The sequence below is a fragment of the Syngnathus scovelli genome, chromosome 13 (assembly GCF_024217435.2).
Source record: "Syngnathus scovelli strain Florida chromosome 13, RoL_Ssco_1.2, whole genome shotgun sequence".
In the NCBI taxonomy this organism is placed as follows: Eukaryota; Metazoa; Chordata; class Actinopteri; order Syngnathiformes; family Syngnathidae; genus Syngnathus; species Syngnathus scovelli.
In genome coordinates this window covers 7,114,891-7,133,054 of record NC_090859.1, presented here as the reverse complement: position 1 = coordinate 7,133,054, position 18,164 = coordinate 7,114,891, and the positions used below count along the sequence as shown (strand labels likewise).

Below are 18,164 nucleotides of genomic sequence, written 5' to 3'. Positions count from 1 at the left end.
TAATTATAAAATGATGTCACGTTTTAAATCAATTTTAACATAGTCAAACGTAACTTGGAAGTAGTTTGAAAAAACTCAAACCCTACGGCCCTGCGGCTTTTTCTTAATCATGCGCAAAATGTGCACAATAATAACAATTATATGGGCTTGGGAATGCTAGCAATCAACGTTTTTAATAATGGCAAAGCGATGCTATGATTGTATCATTGTCAACATATCAGATGTTCAGCTTATCAAAAAGCGATTTTCTTGGCTTATTTGAATACTCACATTTAACAGATAACTATTTATTCTAATGTTAGTTATTGAGTACTTGCATCAGACAGTTTCGCGGACTGAAAAATGAACTAAACCAAAATGCTAAGCCTCGTCTTGAGTCGCATCACAATTTGAAAGTCTACCCTGGTGCGGCTCTGCAGATAACTGTCAGTTTTAAGAGCTCCTGCTTGTATAACAATGGTACAGACTAATGAAGTGCCTTTGTCATTACATCACGTATTTCATTATTAAACAGTCAAGTCGAATGAAGTCACTGACGTAATCTTGCCTTTCTCTTTCTAGAACCCTGTTATGGAGGAAACGGTTTGGGAACAGTATACAGTGACCCTGCAAAGGGTAAGTCCATCTCATCTCATTCTATTTTATTTACATCTAGACACGGACTGCTGCTGCCTGTTGGGATTTACTAAGAGCATCAAATTAAAAACTGACAGGCTGCAGTTAGCCAACAAACAGCCTACAGATGTAACAGACATATCACGCTACAGTTATTCATTAGGCACAGACCCATTTTCTATACTGCTTGTGCTCATTAGGGTCACGCCTGTACCGGAACCTATCCCAACGGAGTTTGGGCAAGTGGCTTGCTACATCTTGGTCTGTTCTCCAGTCAGTTGCAGGCCACATATAGACAAACAACTGATTTAAGCAGGGGTAGGCAATTCATTTAACCAAGGCGCCACGTGGCAAACTATAGCCTCGATCACATTCCAGAATAATTTAATGTCTTTATATAGAACAAAATAACAGTTTTGTCACTGCCATTGTGATGCTATAAGTTCACAAGGCAAAGTAATATTTGTCTGAAAATTGTTCCTAAACAAATGTGGTCAAAGACAGTGACATTTGTGAACCAAAGTTCCAATATATAAATATCGTATTAACGTTATCAGTTTTTAATGAACATTCATAAAAAAATGTTCTACATTGTGTGGATTCATATTTATTTAATTTCATTAAAGTGTGATGACATTGCGAGCAACGCTAATGTGTCTTTGTTTTAAGACACATTTGCACTTGCACTTGGTCGCTTATACTACCCACACGCATGCAGATACATATAAACAAATAACTCTCTTTATTACCTATGGCTACAGTGGGAGTGACAAGCACCAGCACTTTGTCCAAATTTTGCAGCAGATGGATATGAACTACTGGTCATCGAATACTGTACCCAAGTCTGATTTAGTATTCAATTAACCTTTCGCTCGAGAAAATCCACACAAGAAGATGTGCAAACTCCACAAAGGAAAATCAGAATCTTAAATAGTTAAATGTGTGTATCTTTTTTTCTAGAAATATAACACTCGGTAAAGAAAATGAACAGTGACTCTAAATGTGTTTAATGTGTTTGGTTAGAAAAAAAAAAAAACAGGACAATAAGAATAAGTGGGGTGGATTTTTTTTTTCTTTTTTCAGTTCTATCACTGAAGATGAGTCAAAAGGCAAACTAAGACACCAGCTGTTTCAACATCTGTGTCAAAATCATAATGCATAGATAAACATAATATAAACACCAAGGTGTTAGTGACTTTTTGACTTTTGAATAGTTGATACACTTCAGGCTCCAACACAAATACTGTAATTAAAATCCTTTGGTATTGCTCAAAGTCCAAATGTTTTTTCTATATTGGCTTTGAAGTGGTAAAGTTAATTCATGGTGTAAGTAGTTGTGCTGTTTAAATGACAAATTATAGACACTGCAAATATACTATTTTTAGATCAGCACTGAACGTCTGAGTCATGACCGTGTCCCTGGGGATTTTTGTGTAAATGTTCAACAGACCCATTTTTTCTCGTCATATCTCCTATTGGGATTTTTTATATTATTATTATTAAAGACAATCTTAGTGCTGTGTGATGTTGAAAATATTTTGCATCCCAAGTTAGATCCAATGATATCTCAATAACGATATAAGGTAATGGAAAAGAAATGATTGGGCTTGTTTCCTTCAATTTCTGCCTCGAAGCTTGGCAGGGATCATTTTTCCACATGAATTGATATTACTGCAGTCGCATGCACCACTGCATGTCGACATAAGTTGATTCAATGGCAAAGAATGTGCAAGTTTGTCGTAAATTTACACTTGCCTTGAGACCCTATAATGTACAGTGATCCCTCGCTACTTCGCGTTTCGTTTATCGCGGCTTCACTACATCGCTGATTTTTTTTTTCCAAAATAAAAAAACATTTAAAAGTCAAAATAAAACTTCTAAATTGAGGAAACGTGTGTTTAACCTTTAGGACAATGTAGTATTGCTCCAAATGTTCGTTTACATTCCTTTAGAAGTCCGTTTTCGCGTGTTAGCACGATCGCGAATTAGCATCTTTCCACTAACTCGTTAGCCTGCCCAGTACTTCTTGTTGGTGACCGTACTTAGCGGATTTCACTTATCGCGGGTGGTTTTTGGAACCAATTATCCGCGATAAACGAGGGATTACTGTATACTACAATTACATCTATGATCCCCATCGTTTCGTAGTTAGTTTAGCTAATTTCATTTTGCCTACCAGTGCTAAATAGAAGGTATTGTGCTGCCCCCACAAATGGTCAAGGATAGGAAAAGCCCTCCCTGTGCTTTCAGTCAGTTTATTGAACAAGTAGTAAGAAAGCAAATGTTTTAGATGTTTTTATTTTTTTCCCCCACAAACTGCCAAAGGCTGTTACACTCCACACAGTCACCCAACATGCAGACTGAGGAACACGCCAACCAACATTTTGCTCTCATTCCCCAACATTGACGTCATTCACAAGGCCAGGCCCTCTATTTAAAGCCTTACAGTACACTAAATGTTACAGGTGAAACGTGAAGATAGTGACCCTAAAATAGAAAAACAATACCTGCACCTCAAATTGTATTAATTAATATTGCAAAGTCATTTTATTATTACTCATTTGATGGAATAATCTTAAGAATAACAATTCTAAAAAAATATTTGATAACTGCAGCCCTATTTTTTATTTTTTTGATTATGTGCTGCATTTAATTTAAGCAACCATTGATTTTAAGGTACTCCATGAATAAAATTTTTGTGAATTTGTGTTGCATTAAAGCTACCGCTTTATTCCACAATTCAAAATAACTGTGCAGTAATCCCTCGTTTTTCACTAGGGTTACGTTCCGAAAAGAACCTGTGATAGGTGATATCCGTGGAGTAGAAACCTTTACCATTATTATACAGGTATAACATTGAAACCAAAGGACTAAACTTGTTTTGAGGCCCAAGCATTTGTTTAACAAAGACAAGTAAATGCTTTTTTGCAGATAACTACAGTAAAATAATAATTTTAATCATCAGTAAGTACTATGTAGTGCACCTCTGCAGCCTGACTCCGCTCTGTAGTCATCTGAAGCCAATGCACTGTGAAAAAGATCTGTGAAGCAGTGAGGCCATGAAAGGTGAACCGTGATATAGCAAGGGATGACTGTACATAATAAAAAGTTCATGGTAGATGTTTTTATATCACATTCCAAATATTTGTTGTAAGAGTAGTGTGAGCACTGTATTTGATGTTTGACTCAGACATTTCTCCAGCAAGCAATTAACATTCCACAAGGTCAGTGTGTCAATTTTTTTTCTGTACTGGGAGAGCAGAGAGTTGATCTTGGTTAATCCTCATGATGAGCCCATTGTCTTGTGCTATGGTCCATTTTAACCAGAAAAGCAGATTTAGTGGGTTGAAAAAAAGTCCTCTATTACAGGCATTTGACCTCCAGATCTAAAACCATTCACATCCATCTGTCCATGCAGCTCCCCTACACCTTCTTTTATTCTCTTCTCCCATGTGTTAGAATAAGTCTCTTTGGGAAATCATCCAAGTCTACTTGCTGTGAGTCCTATTAAACAATAGCAAGCTTAAATGGTAAAAAAGTTCTTCTGCGTTCTCTGGCAAGCTTTATTTTCATGTCACGTGAATATCATATGTATGTATCTTAATGTTGACATCTAAGTGGTCATTACAACATAATATCCAAAACATTTATAAAACAATTTTGAGTTTAGCTTCAATATATTCATTGCCAGCAGTAAGATTGGCAATTGGGATTGCTAGGCATTTAGCAGAGATGGCAGCTCCCACCTCTTGCCACCCTGTAAGACCGCTCATGGTGAATATACCAATACGTCATGTTCGACTGGACACAGATTATAGCACACCCACAGAAAGCACACTTGTGTGCCTTTAAAATGTATTTCACGATTCTAAATCCGACTTCGTGCATCACGACAAATGTATCTAATGTTTAAATGTGCTGTACTTTATCAGCAAATAGAAGCGTGTTCACTTCCGCACTCCCACTGTCAGCATTGGCCATCTGCTCAAGATAGAGGGGATTGAATGAATAGTGTTTTTTATGTACAGATGGAAGGGATAAAGCGAAAGGGTTTGTCAAATCTCTGAACTAATCTCATCAGTGCAATCTGGAACAGTGGCAGGTAGACTGAAAGCCGCAACACGGCAAAAGGACTTTACTGGGTCGGTTTGTTTACACCTTTTGGACATGTTTCACCTTTCTTTAAGCACTTGGTAACGTCATGAGTCTTCAGATTAGCACGGCTTTTAATCACAAATGCACGAAACACAATTAGAATGAACACGAGAGCTCTGAAGTGCATATGTGGCTGTAGTGCTTGTGAATGTAATTACCGTATTTTTCAGACTATAAATCGTGTTTTTTTTTCATAGTTTGGGTGGGAGGGCGACTTATACTCAGGAGCGACTTATATGTGAAATTATTCACAAATGTTCAAAATTCAAAAATCCGCGATGTAGTTATTTGTGTCACGTTAGTATACCGCATCGTTTAGCCTGTTTGTACTCGTTCACGTCTGTTCTTGGTGTTGGATTTTGTCGAATAAATTTTCCCCAAAATGCGACTTATACTCCGGTGTGACTTATACGTATATGGTTTTTTTTTTCACTTTATTGTGCATTTTATGGCTAATGCGACGTATATTCCGGAGCGACTTTTAGTCCAAAAAATACGACACATGGACAAAAATCACTTTTAACATCTATCACAATCAAATACGGCTACAATAATACAGCAGGAGCTGATACACACCACAAGGATTATTCAACATTGTTTTTTTCTCTCACTCTGACTCCCTCACACATGCAGGAATGCAAATAAAATAGATCTGACTTCAGCCAGATTATCAGGTTTGATTTTCTTGTGTCTCAGGATCCAAAGATGGGCTTCGGCATCGCTGTATCAGGAGGCCGAGACAATCCAAATGAGGAGAGTGGTGAGACATCCATAGTGGTGTCTGACGTCCTGCAGGGAGGACCAGCTGACGGCTTGTTGTTGTGTGTATTGCTATTTCATTCCTTAAAGCGTGCGTTATACTACATTATCCAAACGTTGTAGTTGTAGAGTCATCAGTTACCCAACAGCTCATTTATTCAATCACCTACGTATAGCTGTCCAAAATATTTGCATTACAAAGGGTAGTAGTACTTTTATCAACAGCTGCCTGCTCTCTGGATTCTTACCGTGGTATGTGTCATCAATCAAGGGCATTATCGATTGTCACAAAAACAATCTATAAGCGTGTCCCACTTCCTCACTCAGAGACACAAATCTAATGGTTCACAGCAGGAACAGGCACAGACATGCCGGATCCTCCATTTTGATCACGTTGATGAGTAATTTGTTTGAACAGCAGATGGTATTACTCAACTTGGCTTCTCTATCATCCTTTTGTTGTTTGTTATTGAAATTGACGAACCATTTTGCACTAAAATAATATACTTCATGAGTTTCACTCATGTTTCATCTCTATTATGTTTAGTGAGAATGACCGAGTGATGCAGGTGAATGCTATTCCCATGGATGGGGTCATTCATTCCTTCGCCGTACAAACCCTCAGAAAGTGTGGAAAAGTTGCGAAAATCGTAAGTGAAGCAGTTTTTTTTTTTTTTTTTTTTTGGTATATTTTTGCCTCAATTCTCTGCCTTGAATTTTATCTTAAAGGAACCATGCAATCAAAATACCTTTTCCCACACTGTTATATGCATAACATTTGATCTGGGACTTGATATTTGTGTAGTTTGTTAATTGTATTGTATGTAATTGTATCAAAGGAAAAAGTAACAGCAATTCAGAGCAAAGCTTATTTGAACATTCCTGAGAAATTTACCTGTCAGGCGTTTTGAACCAATTTACAATAGCTTCAACAGTTCTCAAAGAAAAGGTCAACAACAAAGGCTCCATTTAATATCTGCTGTATACACAAACTAGAACAGAGGTTCTGAACCAGGCCATCTCATTGTCACATACCCTCATTTTCCGATTGTTTCAGAATCGCAGCTCATCTTCGTAAAAGTTAAGAATAAAGAAAACTCATGTATAATAGTATATTGTATTCTCCCGTACTGAAAAGAATAACTGCGATGTTGAAAAAGAAATATCAAGCAATGTGTTACCGTTTCTCAGTTACCAGAAAACCGTTTCATTTCCCATTCTGGACATAAACTCCCCTTCCTGATTTATATACCTTGTGTCTGTGACATTTCCAAACAGAATTGTTAGTTGATCAAGGAAAAATTGTCGTACTTTTGTGTGAACTTACAGATCGTTAAGAGACCAAGAAAGGTTCCTGTAAATCTCCTGAATCGTCCTGCATCACCTGATGATAGAGTTTTCAACAATGATTACGCTGAAGATTACAACTACGACCAGGACGGCCGCAGTGTGTATAGTAACAGGCAGGACCACAGCCTGGAGAGGGAGCAAGGTGGCTATATGGATTCTGGCTACCAAACCCGTGAGCGTGATTATGACAGGAACTATGACCGACGAGAACGGGGCAGGAGCACAGACAGAGACCGGAGTCCCGACCAGCAATACAGGAGAGACGGTAGCAGAGGTCGCACCTTGGACAGAGAACGTAGCCCCGACCGCCATCATAGGAGCGATCATACACTCAACCGTGACTATAGCCCGGACAGAAGGTACCGGAGCGAGCGCACTTTAGACCGAGACCACAGTCCTGATCGGCGCTACCGGAGTGAGCGAGCTCTCGACCGTGACTATAGCCCAGATCGACGGTATCGTAGCGACCGTGCACTAGACCGCACAAACAGCCCTGACCAGCATTACAGACGGGACAGTCATAGCCCAGGACGCAACCACGGACGTAACCACAGCTTCGAGCGAGGACGAGAACGAAATCCTAGTGACTCGAGGAAATATGATGAGCCTATTAAGAAAGGGGGTAGCAGGGATCGGTTGGAGCGTTCACCGTCACCTGCCGCCATGCCCATCCCTATGCCACGTCCTGCTCGTGAACTGGAGCCACTGGAGAAACCTCTGAATGTTCTGCTGCTGAAGAATCGGCCTAACGAAGGTGAGACTCAAAGATACCTCTTTATTGCCTTTTTGTAATGTATGTTCTATGCAGGGCTTGACGTGTATTTTTTTAATTGTATTTCACAGCCATGCTTGTTATTTTTGTATTCCAGAGTATGGCCTTCGACTGGGCAGTCAGCTCTTTATCAAAGAGATGACCAGCACAGGGCTTGCCAGCAGAGATGGAAACCTTCAAGAGGGGGACATAATTCTCAAGGTGCGAAAGCATTTCTTCCATTTCAAGCCACAGACTCTTTGCATCTTCATCTTCTTATCCTTTCGACTTTTCCCCTCAGGTGTCGCCACAGCTCACCATCTGTTTCCATCTCACCGTATCCTATGAATCCTCTTCTCCTACCCCAACTAACTTCATGTCCTCTTTCACTCCAGCCATAAAACTCCTCTTTGGTCTTCCTTTTGACCTCCTGCCTGGTGGTTCCATCCTCAGCCTCCTTCTACCAATATATTCACTATCCCTCAACTGAACATGTCCGAACCATCTCAGTCTGGCCTCTTTGGCTTTATCTGCGAAACACCTAACATGCGCTGTCCCTCTGATGCACTCGTTCCTGATCTTATCCAACCGTGTCACTCCCAAAGAGAACCTCAGCATCTTCATCTCTGCCACCTCCAGCTCCGTCTTTTCCCCAGTGCCACTGTCTCTAAAACCATACTGCATCGCTGGTCTCACCATTGACCTACACACCTTTCTCTTCATTTTTGCTGATACTCTTTTATCACACATCACCCCAGCCACTTTTCTCCACCCGTTCCACCCTGCTTGGGTGCGCTTCTTCACCTCTTTTCCATACTCTCCGTTATTCTGGACTGTTGACCCTAAGTACATAAATTCCTCTACCTTCTGGATCTCTACTCCCTGTAGCCTCACCATTCCACTTGAATCCCTCTCATTGACGCAGATGTATTCTTTCTTCTTTTGGCTTACCTTCATTCCTCTCCTCTCCACCTCTCTAAATTTCCTTCCGCCTGCTCCTTACTTTCACTGCAGATAATTATTATCATCATTGCCTTTTATACATAGGACATCCAAGGACACTACAAATGAGAGGGGGGAAAAAGTAACTGGTGTCGTAATAAGTGTGTGATTCTCATTTCCAATGTCAGATCAACGGAACAGCGACTGAAAACCTGTCTCTCAGCGACGCAGGGAGGCTGATCGAGAAGTCTCGTGGGAAGCTGCAGCTGGTGGTCCAGAGAGACAGGCAGCAAGTGCTGATCCGAGTCCCCCCGATGGTCGACAGCGACTCAGAGCTTGATGGTGAGAGATACTTGAAACTGAAAAGCAGCAGGTCCTATCCAGTGTAGAACAAACGTGGCTGTCGTCGCCATGTAATACCCAACCCCCTCAACATATCAACTACATGACAATCAAATGTGGAATGTTGCATCTGTGCATTCGTGTAATGGTGTTTTTCCCCACTATTGAATAAAAATTTTACTTCACATCAGTTTACTGTATAGTATTATTTACCTTCTCAGTTTTCACAAAGCAAAACCTCTCACACTATGAGCTAACAAAAGGAGCCAAACAATTCTCATTATATCCTCACCTTTGTGAGAAATCTCTCTTATACCTTGTTGAAACGTCACGTGACCTGGAATTGTGCTGTGATTGGTTCAATCCAACCTAGATAAGTGGTGTGAATGGATGTTTTTGCTCACCAAACATCTGCGGGGAGGGTGGAATAGCCAGAGGACCTGTGACCCACTTTGTCTGTTTTTGGGACTGTGTGACTATGTGTTTGTGTGTGTATGTGAAGGTTCTCACCCGCCTTTGGCAGGGTGAATTAATCCACCATCATAATCCTGCTGTTGGATATGACAGAATTTCATCATGTGAGGGTTCACACCATGTGGTTCCTTGCTTGGAAAATCAATAGGGCCTTTTTGTGTGTGTGTGTGTGTGTGTGTGTGTGTGTGTGTGTGTGTGTGTGTGTGTGTGTGTGTGTGTGTGTGTGTGTGTGTGTGTGTGTGTGTGTGTGTGTGTGTGTGTGTGTGTGTGTGTGTGTGTGTGTGTGTGTGTGTGTGTGTGTGTAGTGATTTTTAGATCCTAAAATCAAATCATTGTAAGTACATCCACTAATGGAGTAGCGGTGCACCTCTGTGCTAACCTCTGAAATACAATCAGATCTCTTTTTATATTTGCAATAACATTTATGTCATAATTAAACACCTTTACAATATTTGTAATTTGAGAACTTAAACTCAATCTTCAACCAGTATGCAGTATTTGGTTTTTGTCTTGCATGCCTGACTTACATTGTTTTAAATAAAACGTTTTTGTTTTCTCTGTTTTCTGTCATAAGATGTTATTTTTTGGCTGAAGTCTCTCAACATCTCATTCACACGAGAGTTGTCAAGTTGTGTATGTCTGTATGTTGCAGATATTTCTGAGATCGAGTCATATCGCTCTTACTCGCCACAAGATGAAAGACGAGGCCATCATTCGGATCTGTCTTCGCACTCATCCAATGAGCGGCTTCGAGAGAAACCAAGGTTCGGTATCTCACTGTCAGAAAAGTCTTACTCTCCTTTGGTAATTCGAGTCAAATACAACACAAAGGTTTTTGTGGGACAATAATAATTCTAGAGACCATATTCCTAAAACGACTATGTGACAGTATGACTTTGCTGTGTTGATAAACGTGGGCTTTCTATCATCTGTAAACCAGTATGGCCAATAATTTGAATTTCTTTTGTTACTAGAGAGGATCCACCTAATAGGCTGGCCAAAATGGGTGCTATGCCAACCCCATTCAAAGGTCTTGAGCGAGCTGTGGAAGACACCCCACCGCCGCCTCCTGAGAGAGAGGAGTCTCGTCCACAAACCCCACCAAGTAAACTTTTATTTTTAACTTCCCAATATTCAAAATACAAAGTTTCACACATAATTTATGTGTATTGTTGTGATTCAAAGAAATTGCAGTTGGCCCAAAGCTTCACGCTCCTCCCAAAGTTCCACTGAAGCCAAGCATCGAAGACCAGGAAGTATACGGGTCAGTATCAGATATTCTTGATATTTAGGTCACATTTCAACTCTTTCATAAGTTCTATTTTAGATAATTTCTTGTTTCCATTTTCCAGGCCAAACACATTGATGGTCCGTTTTCAGAAAGGAGAAAGTGTTGGTATGAGACTTGCAGGAGGGAATGATGTCGGTATCTTTATTGCGGGAGTTCAAGAAGATAGTGCAGCTGAACAAGAAGGTCTTCGTACTGGGGATCAGCTTGTGAAGGTGACATTTGCTTTTTTAAGATCACTCAATAGACTATCAATATCAGAAAAAGAATCAAGCATAACATCATTAATATGTTAAAATGACATCACAATTTATTGCTGAATCAGTAAAAAGCAGCGTTAGAATTAAGCTCATCACAAGTAAATTGCATCATAAGTCAGTGTGTTAACAGCTATTCTTGTGATGATCACGTCATTGATGTTACAGGTGAATAACGTAGACTTTAGGGGTATGGTCCGTGAGGATGCAGTGCTTTATCTCCTGGAGATTCCCAAAGGAGAGGATGTGACCATTCTTGCACAGAGCAAACCAGAAGGTATTGCCTACCTGAATGTCAAATATCTCTACTCTAAGGTCTTGGCAGATAATCATTGAGGAGAGGTTTTTCAAAAATGTGCAAAAATGCTATTTATTTAATGGCAGTTTAGGGTTTTAAATCTTTGCCATCTATGCCTTAAATCAAAATAACATCATTCTCTTCATTTCATTTTTTTTCTTCTTCAGTATATAAAGACATTTTAGCATCTGGCAGAGGTGACTCCTTTTTCATTAGGACCCACTTTGAGTATGAGAAAGAGGCCCCTCAGAGTCTCCCTTTCACCAGAGGCGAAATCTTCAAAGTTACTGACACACTCTACGATGGCAAGCTGGGAAACTGGCTGGCGGTCCGTACAAACAAAGAAAACCAGTTGCTGGAGAAGGGCATCATTCCCAATAAAAGCAGGTTTGTGTAGTCTTGTGGAAGGTAGCAAACGTTATCATTCATTCTCTTTGGAGCAGCTGGCCTTTAATAAGGTTGAAGCACCATTTGTTCACGTGTCAGCTGGAAACATGAAACATTTGTCCACCCCCAAAACATGGAGGCGACTAAAGCGCTTTTGTTTTACATCCTAGAGCTGAGCAAATGGCTAACGTCCAGAATGCTGCACGAGCTGCATCAGGTAACGACAGAGGAGACTTCTGGAGGCTTCGAGGACAAAGAGCAGCTAAGAAAAAAGATCTTCGCAAGAGTCGGGAGGATCTGAGTGCAGCGCCAGTCACTACACGATTTCCAGCCTATGAAAGAGTTGTCCTGCGTGAAGGTGCCCGAACACTGGCCTCACTTTGAGCTAGAGGAATGTTGTTGCTTCCTGCTTGGGATTTGTTGACCAATGGCTACTTATTGTTTTTCAGCTGGCTTCAGGAGACCTGTGGTCATATTTGGGCCCATCTCTGACGCTGTGAATGAAAAACTAGCGAACGACATGCCTAATGAGTTCATCGTTGCTAGTAAGTGTTTACATTTTATGTGCTGGGACAGACCCTGTGCATCTCAGTTAGAGAAACTAGTACATTAAGACACACCCCATTCTCCTTTGTGAATTCTGTGATATTTCCTGTTAAAGAAACCGAGCCAAAGGATGCAGGAAGCGAGAAATCATCTGGAGTTGTGCGACTTAACACAATTCGCCAAATTATTGAACAGGTATGGTTTTTGAGAAAATGCTGCTTTAGAATGTTGATTCACCTTGCACTAACATTGAAACCTTTGCCCCTAAGAACTGTCACGCGCTGCTGGATGTGACTCCCAAAGCTGTCGACACCTTGAATTACACCCAGTGGTATCCCATCGTCATTTTCCTGAATCCAGACAGCAAGCAAGGAGTCAAGACCATGAGGAACCGCCTCTTGCCTGGATCCACCCGCAGTGCACGCAAACTTTATGAGCAGGCCATTAAGCTGAGAAAGACATACTCGCACCTTTTCACTGGTATGTTGTGTTACTTTTCTACTTATTCTAGTAATTTGGATGAACTCAAGCACACCTAATTATTACAGCTGTAATCAGAAAAAATCATGTCATGTCTAAATAATGCCCACAAGAACAAACAAATTCTTATCCCATTCAGACACAATCGACCTCAACTCGGCCAACGATGCATGGTATGGCAGCGTGAAAGATTCAATTCGGGAGCAGCAGGACAGAGCTGTATGGGTGTGCGAGGGCAAGGTGAGTCTGACAGCTTTTTTCCAAACCTATAGTGTATTTCATTTAATGTTGCATTGTCTGGTGAATCTACATTTAGAAATGGGGGTCACTTGAGGAACTGGAATGGTCTGGCTAAACATTGCATTCGAAATTAAGTAATCTTCACAGTTGTATCATTTTGATAAACTGATACTGGGGTGTATTGAAAATCCATCCATCCATTTTCTGCACCGCCTGTCCCCACGGGGATCGCAGGCATGCTGGAGCCTATCCCAGCAGTCATCGAGCAGTAGGCGGGGGACACCCTGAACCGGTTGCCAGCCAATCGCAGGGCACACAGAGACGGAAAACCCATCCGCACTCTCACTCGCACCTACGGGCAATTTGGAATGCCTACCAATCATGTTTTTGGGATGTGGGAGGAAACCGGAGGGCCCGGACTAAGGCAGAACATGCTAACTCCACACGGGGAGGGCCAGAGGTGGAATTGAACTGTGCTAACCAGCGCTCCGCCATATGTGACAATTAATTCAAATTAATGAATTTGGAGGGAATTGGGGGATTAGATCACCAAATGATTCTGGAGCGTGGCACCGCTGCTGCTCACTGCCTCCCCTCTCCCCCAGGGGATGGATCAAAATCACACAGGGATGGGTTAAATGCAGAGGACAAATTTCACCGCACCCAGATGTGTGTGTGTGTGACGATCATTGGGACTTGACTTTACCTTTAATAATTAAAAAAAAATAACATTATCACAAGTTAATCAACATTCCCATTTTTTTCTGTATTGTATAGTATTTACATCTATCTACACATCGCTCTCGCTCTCTATCTCTCTCTATCTCTCTAGACAGACAGACAGATAATACTCACTGAGCATGAGAAGGAGACAAACAAATCGTCACTTGCGGAAGCACCTGAGAAATACACCCACACATTGCACAACTCCCTACCAAAAATGTACATTATTTAGATTTGCTATAGAGTCCTGCCACTAATAGCAAAAATCTATGCGCAATAGACACCCAGTCAAAACAATTTAGAATTTTCCGTAGATGCCACAAGATGGTAGCAAAGCACTACTTTTGTCAAAGTTGTTCCTTGGCACCAAGATGTCCTAAAAACTTGTCTCTAGATAAAGCTCCTCAAATTAGTTTCTTGGCAGCAAGATAGTAATTGTATTGCATAACAATAGCAAATAGCTTCCAAAATAAATGCCCTAAAATGGTGAATTTGAAAATGTCAAACCACAAATGCAGAGGCTTTACTGTGTATCACTTCCTGTTCTCAGTTGGATGGTTCAGAGGAGGATCTAGATCTCCATGATGACCGAATGTCCTACTTGTCAGCGATGAGCGCAGACTACCTAAGCATGGACAGCCGTCTGACCAGCGATTACGACGACACAGCTGATGAAGGCGGGGCTTACACCGACAATGAGCTGGACGAGCCAATGGATGAACCTCAGCCTGTGTCAGCCATCAGTCGGTCGTCAGAACCTGTGCTGCCTGACGAGGTGAGATGAGTACAATCCCAACAGCCACCCAGTACTGATTTACAGTGCAACCCTGTCAACCCTCCTGTATCGCGTGTGTGGTTGCGTGTCTGTGTGTAGAAGCCCCACCCTGAACCCCGGAATCGTATGAAAAGATCAGGCAGCAGAGAAAGGCCAAATAGAGAGCCCAGTCCTCCCCCTGCTTTTGTCCCTGAACCTCCGAAGGTGAGAACAGAATGCCTTTCACATGCTGAAATGAGTCTTTCTCATCCTTAATGTCCTGACCCAATCAAAATAAAGCAATTCAGAAACACCAGACAGAATTATTTTTACACTTGAACTAAAACTACTTGAAGAAAAAGCAAGACGACAAAATTCACAATAAGCGTTTGATTCAATTCGAATAATTATCTCACCTCTAGACATTTTATTCTTCATTGAACCTAACATGCATGTTTTTGACATGAAGCAAGTAACAGTGATGAGACTTGCTAACCAATTCTTGGCAATTTATTTTAATTTTTTTTTATTAGTTACCGTATTTTCCGCACTATAAGGCGCACCTAAAAACCTTCAATTTTCTCAAAAGACGACAGTGCGCCTTATAATCAGGTGCGCCTTATATATGAACCAATATTGAGCCACTACAGCAGGCGTGTCCAAAGTCTGGCCCATGGGCCAAATGTATATATCTTATATATGGACAAAGTTTTAAAATGGACCATTCATTGAAGGTGCGCCTTATAATCCGGTGCGCCTTATATGCGGACAAAGTTTTAAAATGGGCCTTTCATTGAAGGTGCGCCTTATAATCCGGTGGGCCTTATAGTGCGGAAAATACGGTAGTTAATAATGTCAGGTTCATAATGATCACTTAAGTAAATGACCCTCTCAGTGACCTCATCAAAATGTGAAGGTTTTAGATAATCTCACTGGCTGTGTCCTGCCACAGGTGCGTGCTCAGACTCAAACTCGGACTGACTCATCACGCAGCTATGACTCACACTCCAGCAGCACAGTCAGCAGCGATGCAGTGGGTGGGAACAAGCCGCTGCCCCCTCCAGTGGCCCTGAAGCCCACCGTCGGCCGCCTCAGCCAGATGTCAGACGAGCAAACCCTGGAGAAGAAGGAGGAGGAGGACCCTGCCAACAAATCCTTCCTGGGCAAGGTTGTTATTACTCACCGTTTCAGTCATGTCTATTTTTAGACCTGATGAATATTCTGCAGATGTTACTGACTAGTCCAATTTGTGAAGCCCTTTGCTTTGTCTAACTGGGTTTGCTGCTTGATTTGCTTATGTTGATGCTTCTTTATTCCACTGTTTTCTCTCACTACTTTCTTGGCTTCTTATGTGACACAGCAAAGGGGGGATCAGGTAATTGAATGTCTGTGTTCACCCACAAATTCAAAATGGAGCATCTTTCACTTTCATGTTTTTGTTTTCCATTCCACTCTTCCTTGTTTAAAATCCGATGTTTCATTTAGCTGTGAGCTTTACAGTGATGTCTTACTTGATGTGATACAAATACTATAGACAAAAAAGCAATTTCAACATTTTGTTTCTCCATAGATTAAAGCCTTTGAGAAGATGGACCACCTAGCCAGAGCTCAGAGGATCCTCGAATTGCAGGAGGCAGAAAACGCTCGGGTATGTGTTGCTTCTGCACAACTCTTGGAATGAAACATTCATATACTGCAGGCACGACAACGAGGGACTCTTAACATGGCCCCCAAACTAACTATCCAAGGGAAGATACATCTCAGGGTCAATTTAAATCAACCTATTCAATTCATGTGATAACATTGACTTCAATGTTATATAACAACCAACAGGCTATTTCGTCTTTTATCATCCAACATTACTGTTCTGTGGTCGTGCAGATTGAGGGGAAAATATTGTCACTGTAGTCCTTTTACAAAAACGGTGCTTGAATGAGAAGCTATTTGGTGCATCAGCTGGGTTAAAAAGTATCATCATTCAATGGGAGGCTTGATAAATCCAGATCGTGCAGTGAAACAAAAAAATTAATCGGTGGGAAGACTCCTGCAACCTTGATGACTTCATACAGAAGAATTGATAGTTGTTATTTACTAGTTTTTTTCTTAGTCATTCTGACATATCTGGGCCTTGTTCCTCTCTTCCCGCAGTTGGAAATCGCCCAGAAGCACCCGGACATCTATGCAATCCCAGTCAAAGTGCCCAAACCCAATCTCAACCGTCCTCAGCCAATAGGGTGAGAGCGCCGCTCCGTTGTCAGAAAAAACGATCCTCCGTTTGCCCGATGAAGCCGAAGAGCTTCCTGACTCACTGTGCGTGTTTGCGCCTTCATCAGTTCCAGCTCCAACCCGGAGCCGCAGACTCCATCCAGGCAGCAGTACTCGGAGAGCAGAGCCCACGATGCCGACGAGGCCGAGTACCGCAGGCAATTGGCCGACCACACCAAGAAAGGGTACTATAACCCCCAGAAATACAAGGACACCGAGTTGTAGTCTAAAAAAGGAGCCGTTGAAATCATGATTCCACACTGCTTCTGCTGTCTGTGTGGCAAAACGCGCTGCAACTGGCCTGGTTAAAAAGCGACCTACACACCTCACCTCCAAAACCTCTCTGATTTTTCTGGCTTACACTTGCTGGGGTATGTCAAGTTCAGGCACATTTACATTAGTGTGTGTTGATCAGCCAGGTGAACCACATACATACACTCACACACACTTTTGACCTGTCCTTTATTATTCATCACTTCTCTCTGTGTATGTATATATTATTTTAGCGTTCCTTTCATATAATTACTTCAGGTAAGAGTGAAGCATCTGCTTTTGTAACTGTTTGAGCCTGGTGATACACAAACCACTGCCAGGACAAGAAATTGTTTCTTCATCTAGTTAGTCAATGGGTTTTCCCCATTTTTTTTAAGTATATTGTATGGAAATCCAAGTTAAGAAATTAGGTGTTTTGTCTCATGTCGTAAAATCAGAGCTATTGTTTGTCTTTTCAATGCTACCATGAATAGCAGCGCTCATCCACATACCTTGAGAATAAGGTCAGTCGTGCGATTTTTTTTTTTTTTTTTGTGTACCTCTACCCAACTTTAGATTGGAGAACACTGTGTACTGGCGAAAAATAGCACATGTTCAAGTGCCTTGTCTTGAAGAAATCTTATTGATCAATCGTACGTACAGTGTTTGCAGATAATGAATTGAACATCAAAAACTCAAAAAGGTCAGAACAGAGAAAATTTTAGTAGTTTCTGGCAACCTTTTGTTTTTCACATCTACTTCGGTTTTTGTGGAAGCAATGAAAAACTAATAAGAAATATATGGCGGAAGAGTCTCTTTATAGGTTCAAGGTCACAGAGGTAAAAGATGACAAAAACACTGAAATGTCTTTATTATTTTTCTTTGGGAAAAAAAATGCTATTTCTGGTGCCAGTGGAATTATAAGTACTGTATGCTGAAACGCAGATTTGATCATCCAGGTCAAAGTAACATTTGCATTGGATATCTGGGAACAGCATTTATATTCTGTCGTCTAGCTTCTTGCAACCACAGACAATTATATAGATTTTATAAAATATATATTCTCTTACGTCAAATCAATCAATGGCATGTGATGAAGACAATCATGACGGTTTGTTAGTTACTTTTCAATGTATGTTTTTTTCTTTTTTTAGTTTGTGCTGTCAACTCTGGGGGATTTCAAATAAATATTTTTTTTACGTTAAATATATTTCACCGTGTTTTGGTTTTGTTATTAGAGGAGTTTGGAATTTTTGTGTTTACTATTGAAGTAGTAATTGATACTC

At 41.0% G+C, this 18,164-nt stretch overlaps 1 protein-coding gene across 11 annotated transcripts in view; it reads left to right on the top strand.

Moving 5' to 3' along the window:
- The window catches only part of tjp2a (tight junction protein 2a (zona occludens 2)), a 29,848-nt gene extending 11,760 nt beyond the window's left edge, over positions 1–18,088 (top strand). For 6 of the 11 annotated variants that reach the window (XM_049738416.2, XM_049738417.2, XM_049738415.2 and 3 more), the window contains 24 exons: positions 562–615; positions 5,467–5,591; positions 6,077–6,179; positions 6,859–7,633; positions 7,749–7,852; positions 8,761–8,914; positions 10,041–10,152; positions 10,363–10,493; positions 10,574–10,652; positions 10,741–10,891; positions 11,102–11,210; positions 11,399–11,618; positions 11,789–11,976; positions 12,068–12,163; positions 12,280–12,359; positions 12,434–12,644; positions 12,784–12,884; positions 14,158–14,382; positions 14,482–14,586; positions 15,314–15,529; positions 15,722–15,736; positions 15,932–16,009; positions 16,510–16,595; positions 16,695–18,088. In XM_049738416.2, coding sequence (XP_049594373.1) covers positions 562–615; positions 5,467–5,591; positions 6,077–6,179; positions 6,859–7,633; positions 7,749–7,852; positions 8,761–8,914; positions 10,041–10,152; positions 10,363–10,493; positions 10,574–10,652; positions 10,741–10,891; positions 11,102–11,210; positions 11,399–11,618; positions 11,789–11,976; positions 12,068–12,163; positions 12,280–12,359; positions 12,434–12,644; positions 12,784–12,884; positions 14,158–14,382; positions 14,482–14,586; positions 15,314–15,529; positions 15,722–15,736; positions 15,932–16,009; positions 16,510–16,595; positions 16,695–16,851 — 3,675 coding nt within the window. In that variant the 3' untranslated portion in view covers positions 16,852–18,088. The remainder of the gene's footprint in view (positions 1–561; positions 616–5,466; positions 5,592–6,076; positions 6,180–6,858; positions 7,634–7,748; positions 7,853–8,760; positions 8,915–10,040; positions 10,153–10,362; positions 10,494–10,573; positions 10,653–10,740; positions 10,892–11,101; positions 11,211–11,398; positions 11,619–11,788; positions 11,977–12,067; positions 12,164–12,279; positions 12,360–12,433; positions 12,645–12,783; positions 12,885–14,157; positions 14,383–14,481; positions 14,587–15,313; positions 15,530–15,721; positions 15,737–15,931; positions 16,010–16,509; positions 16,596–16,694) is intronic. The other 5 variants (XM_049738409.2, XM_049738418.2, XM_049738411.2 and 2 more) reach the window with 3 other exon arrangements.
- Positions 18,089–18,164: the final 76 nt, after the last annotated feature.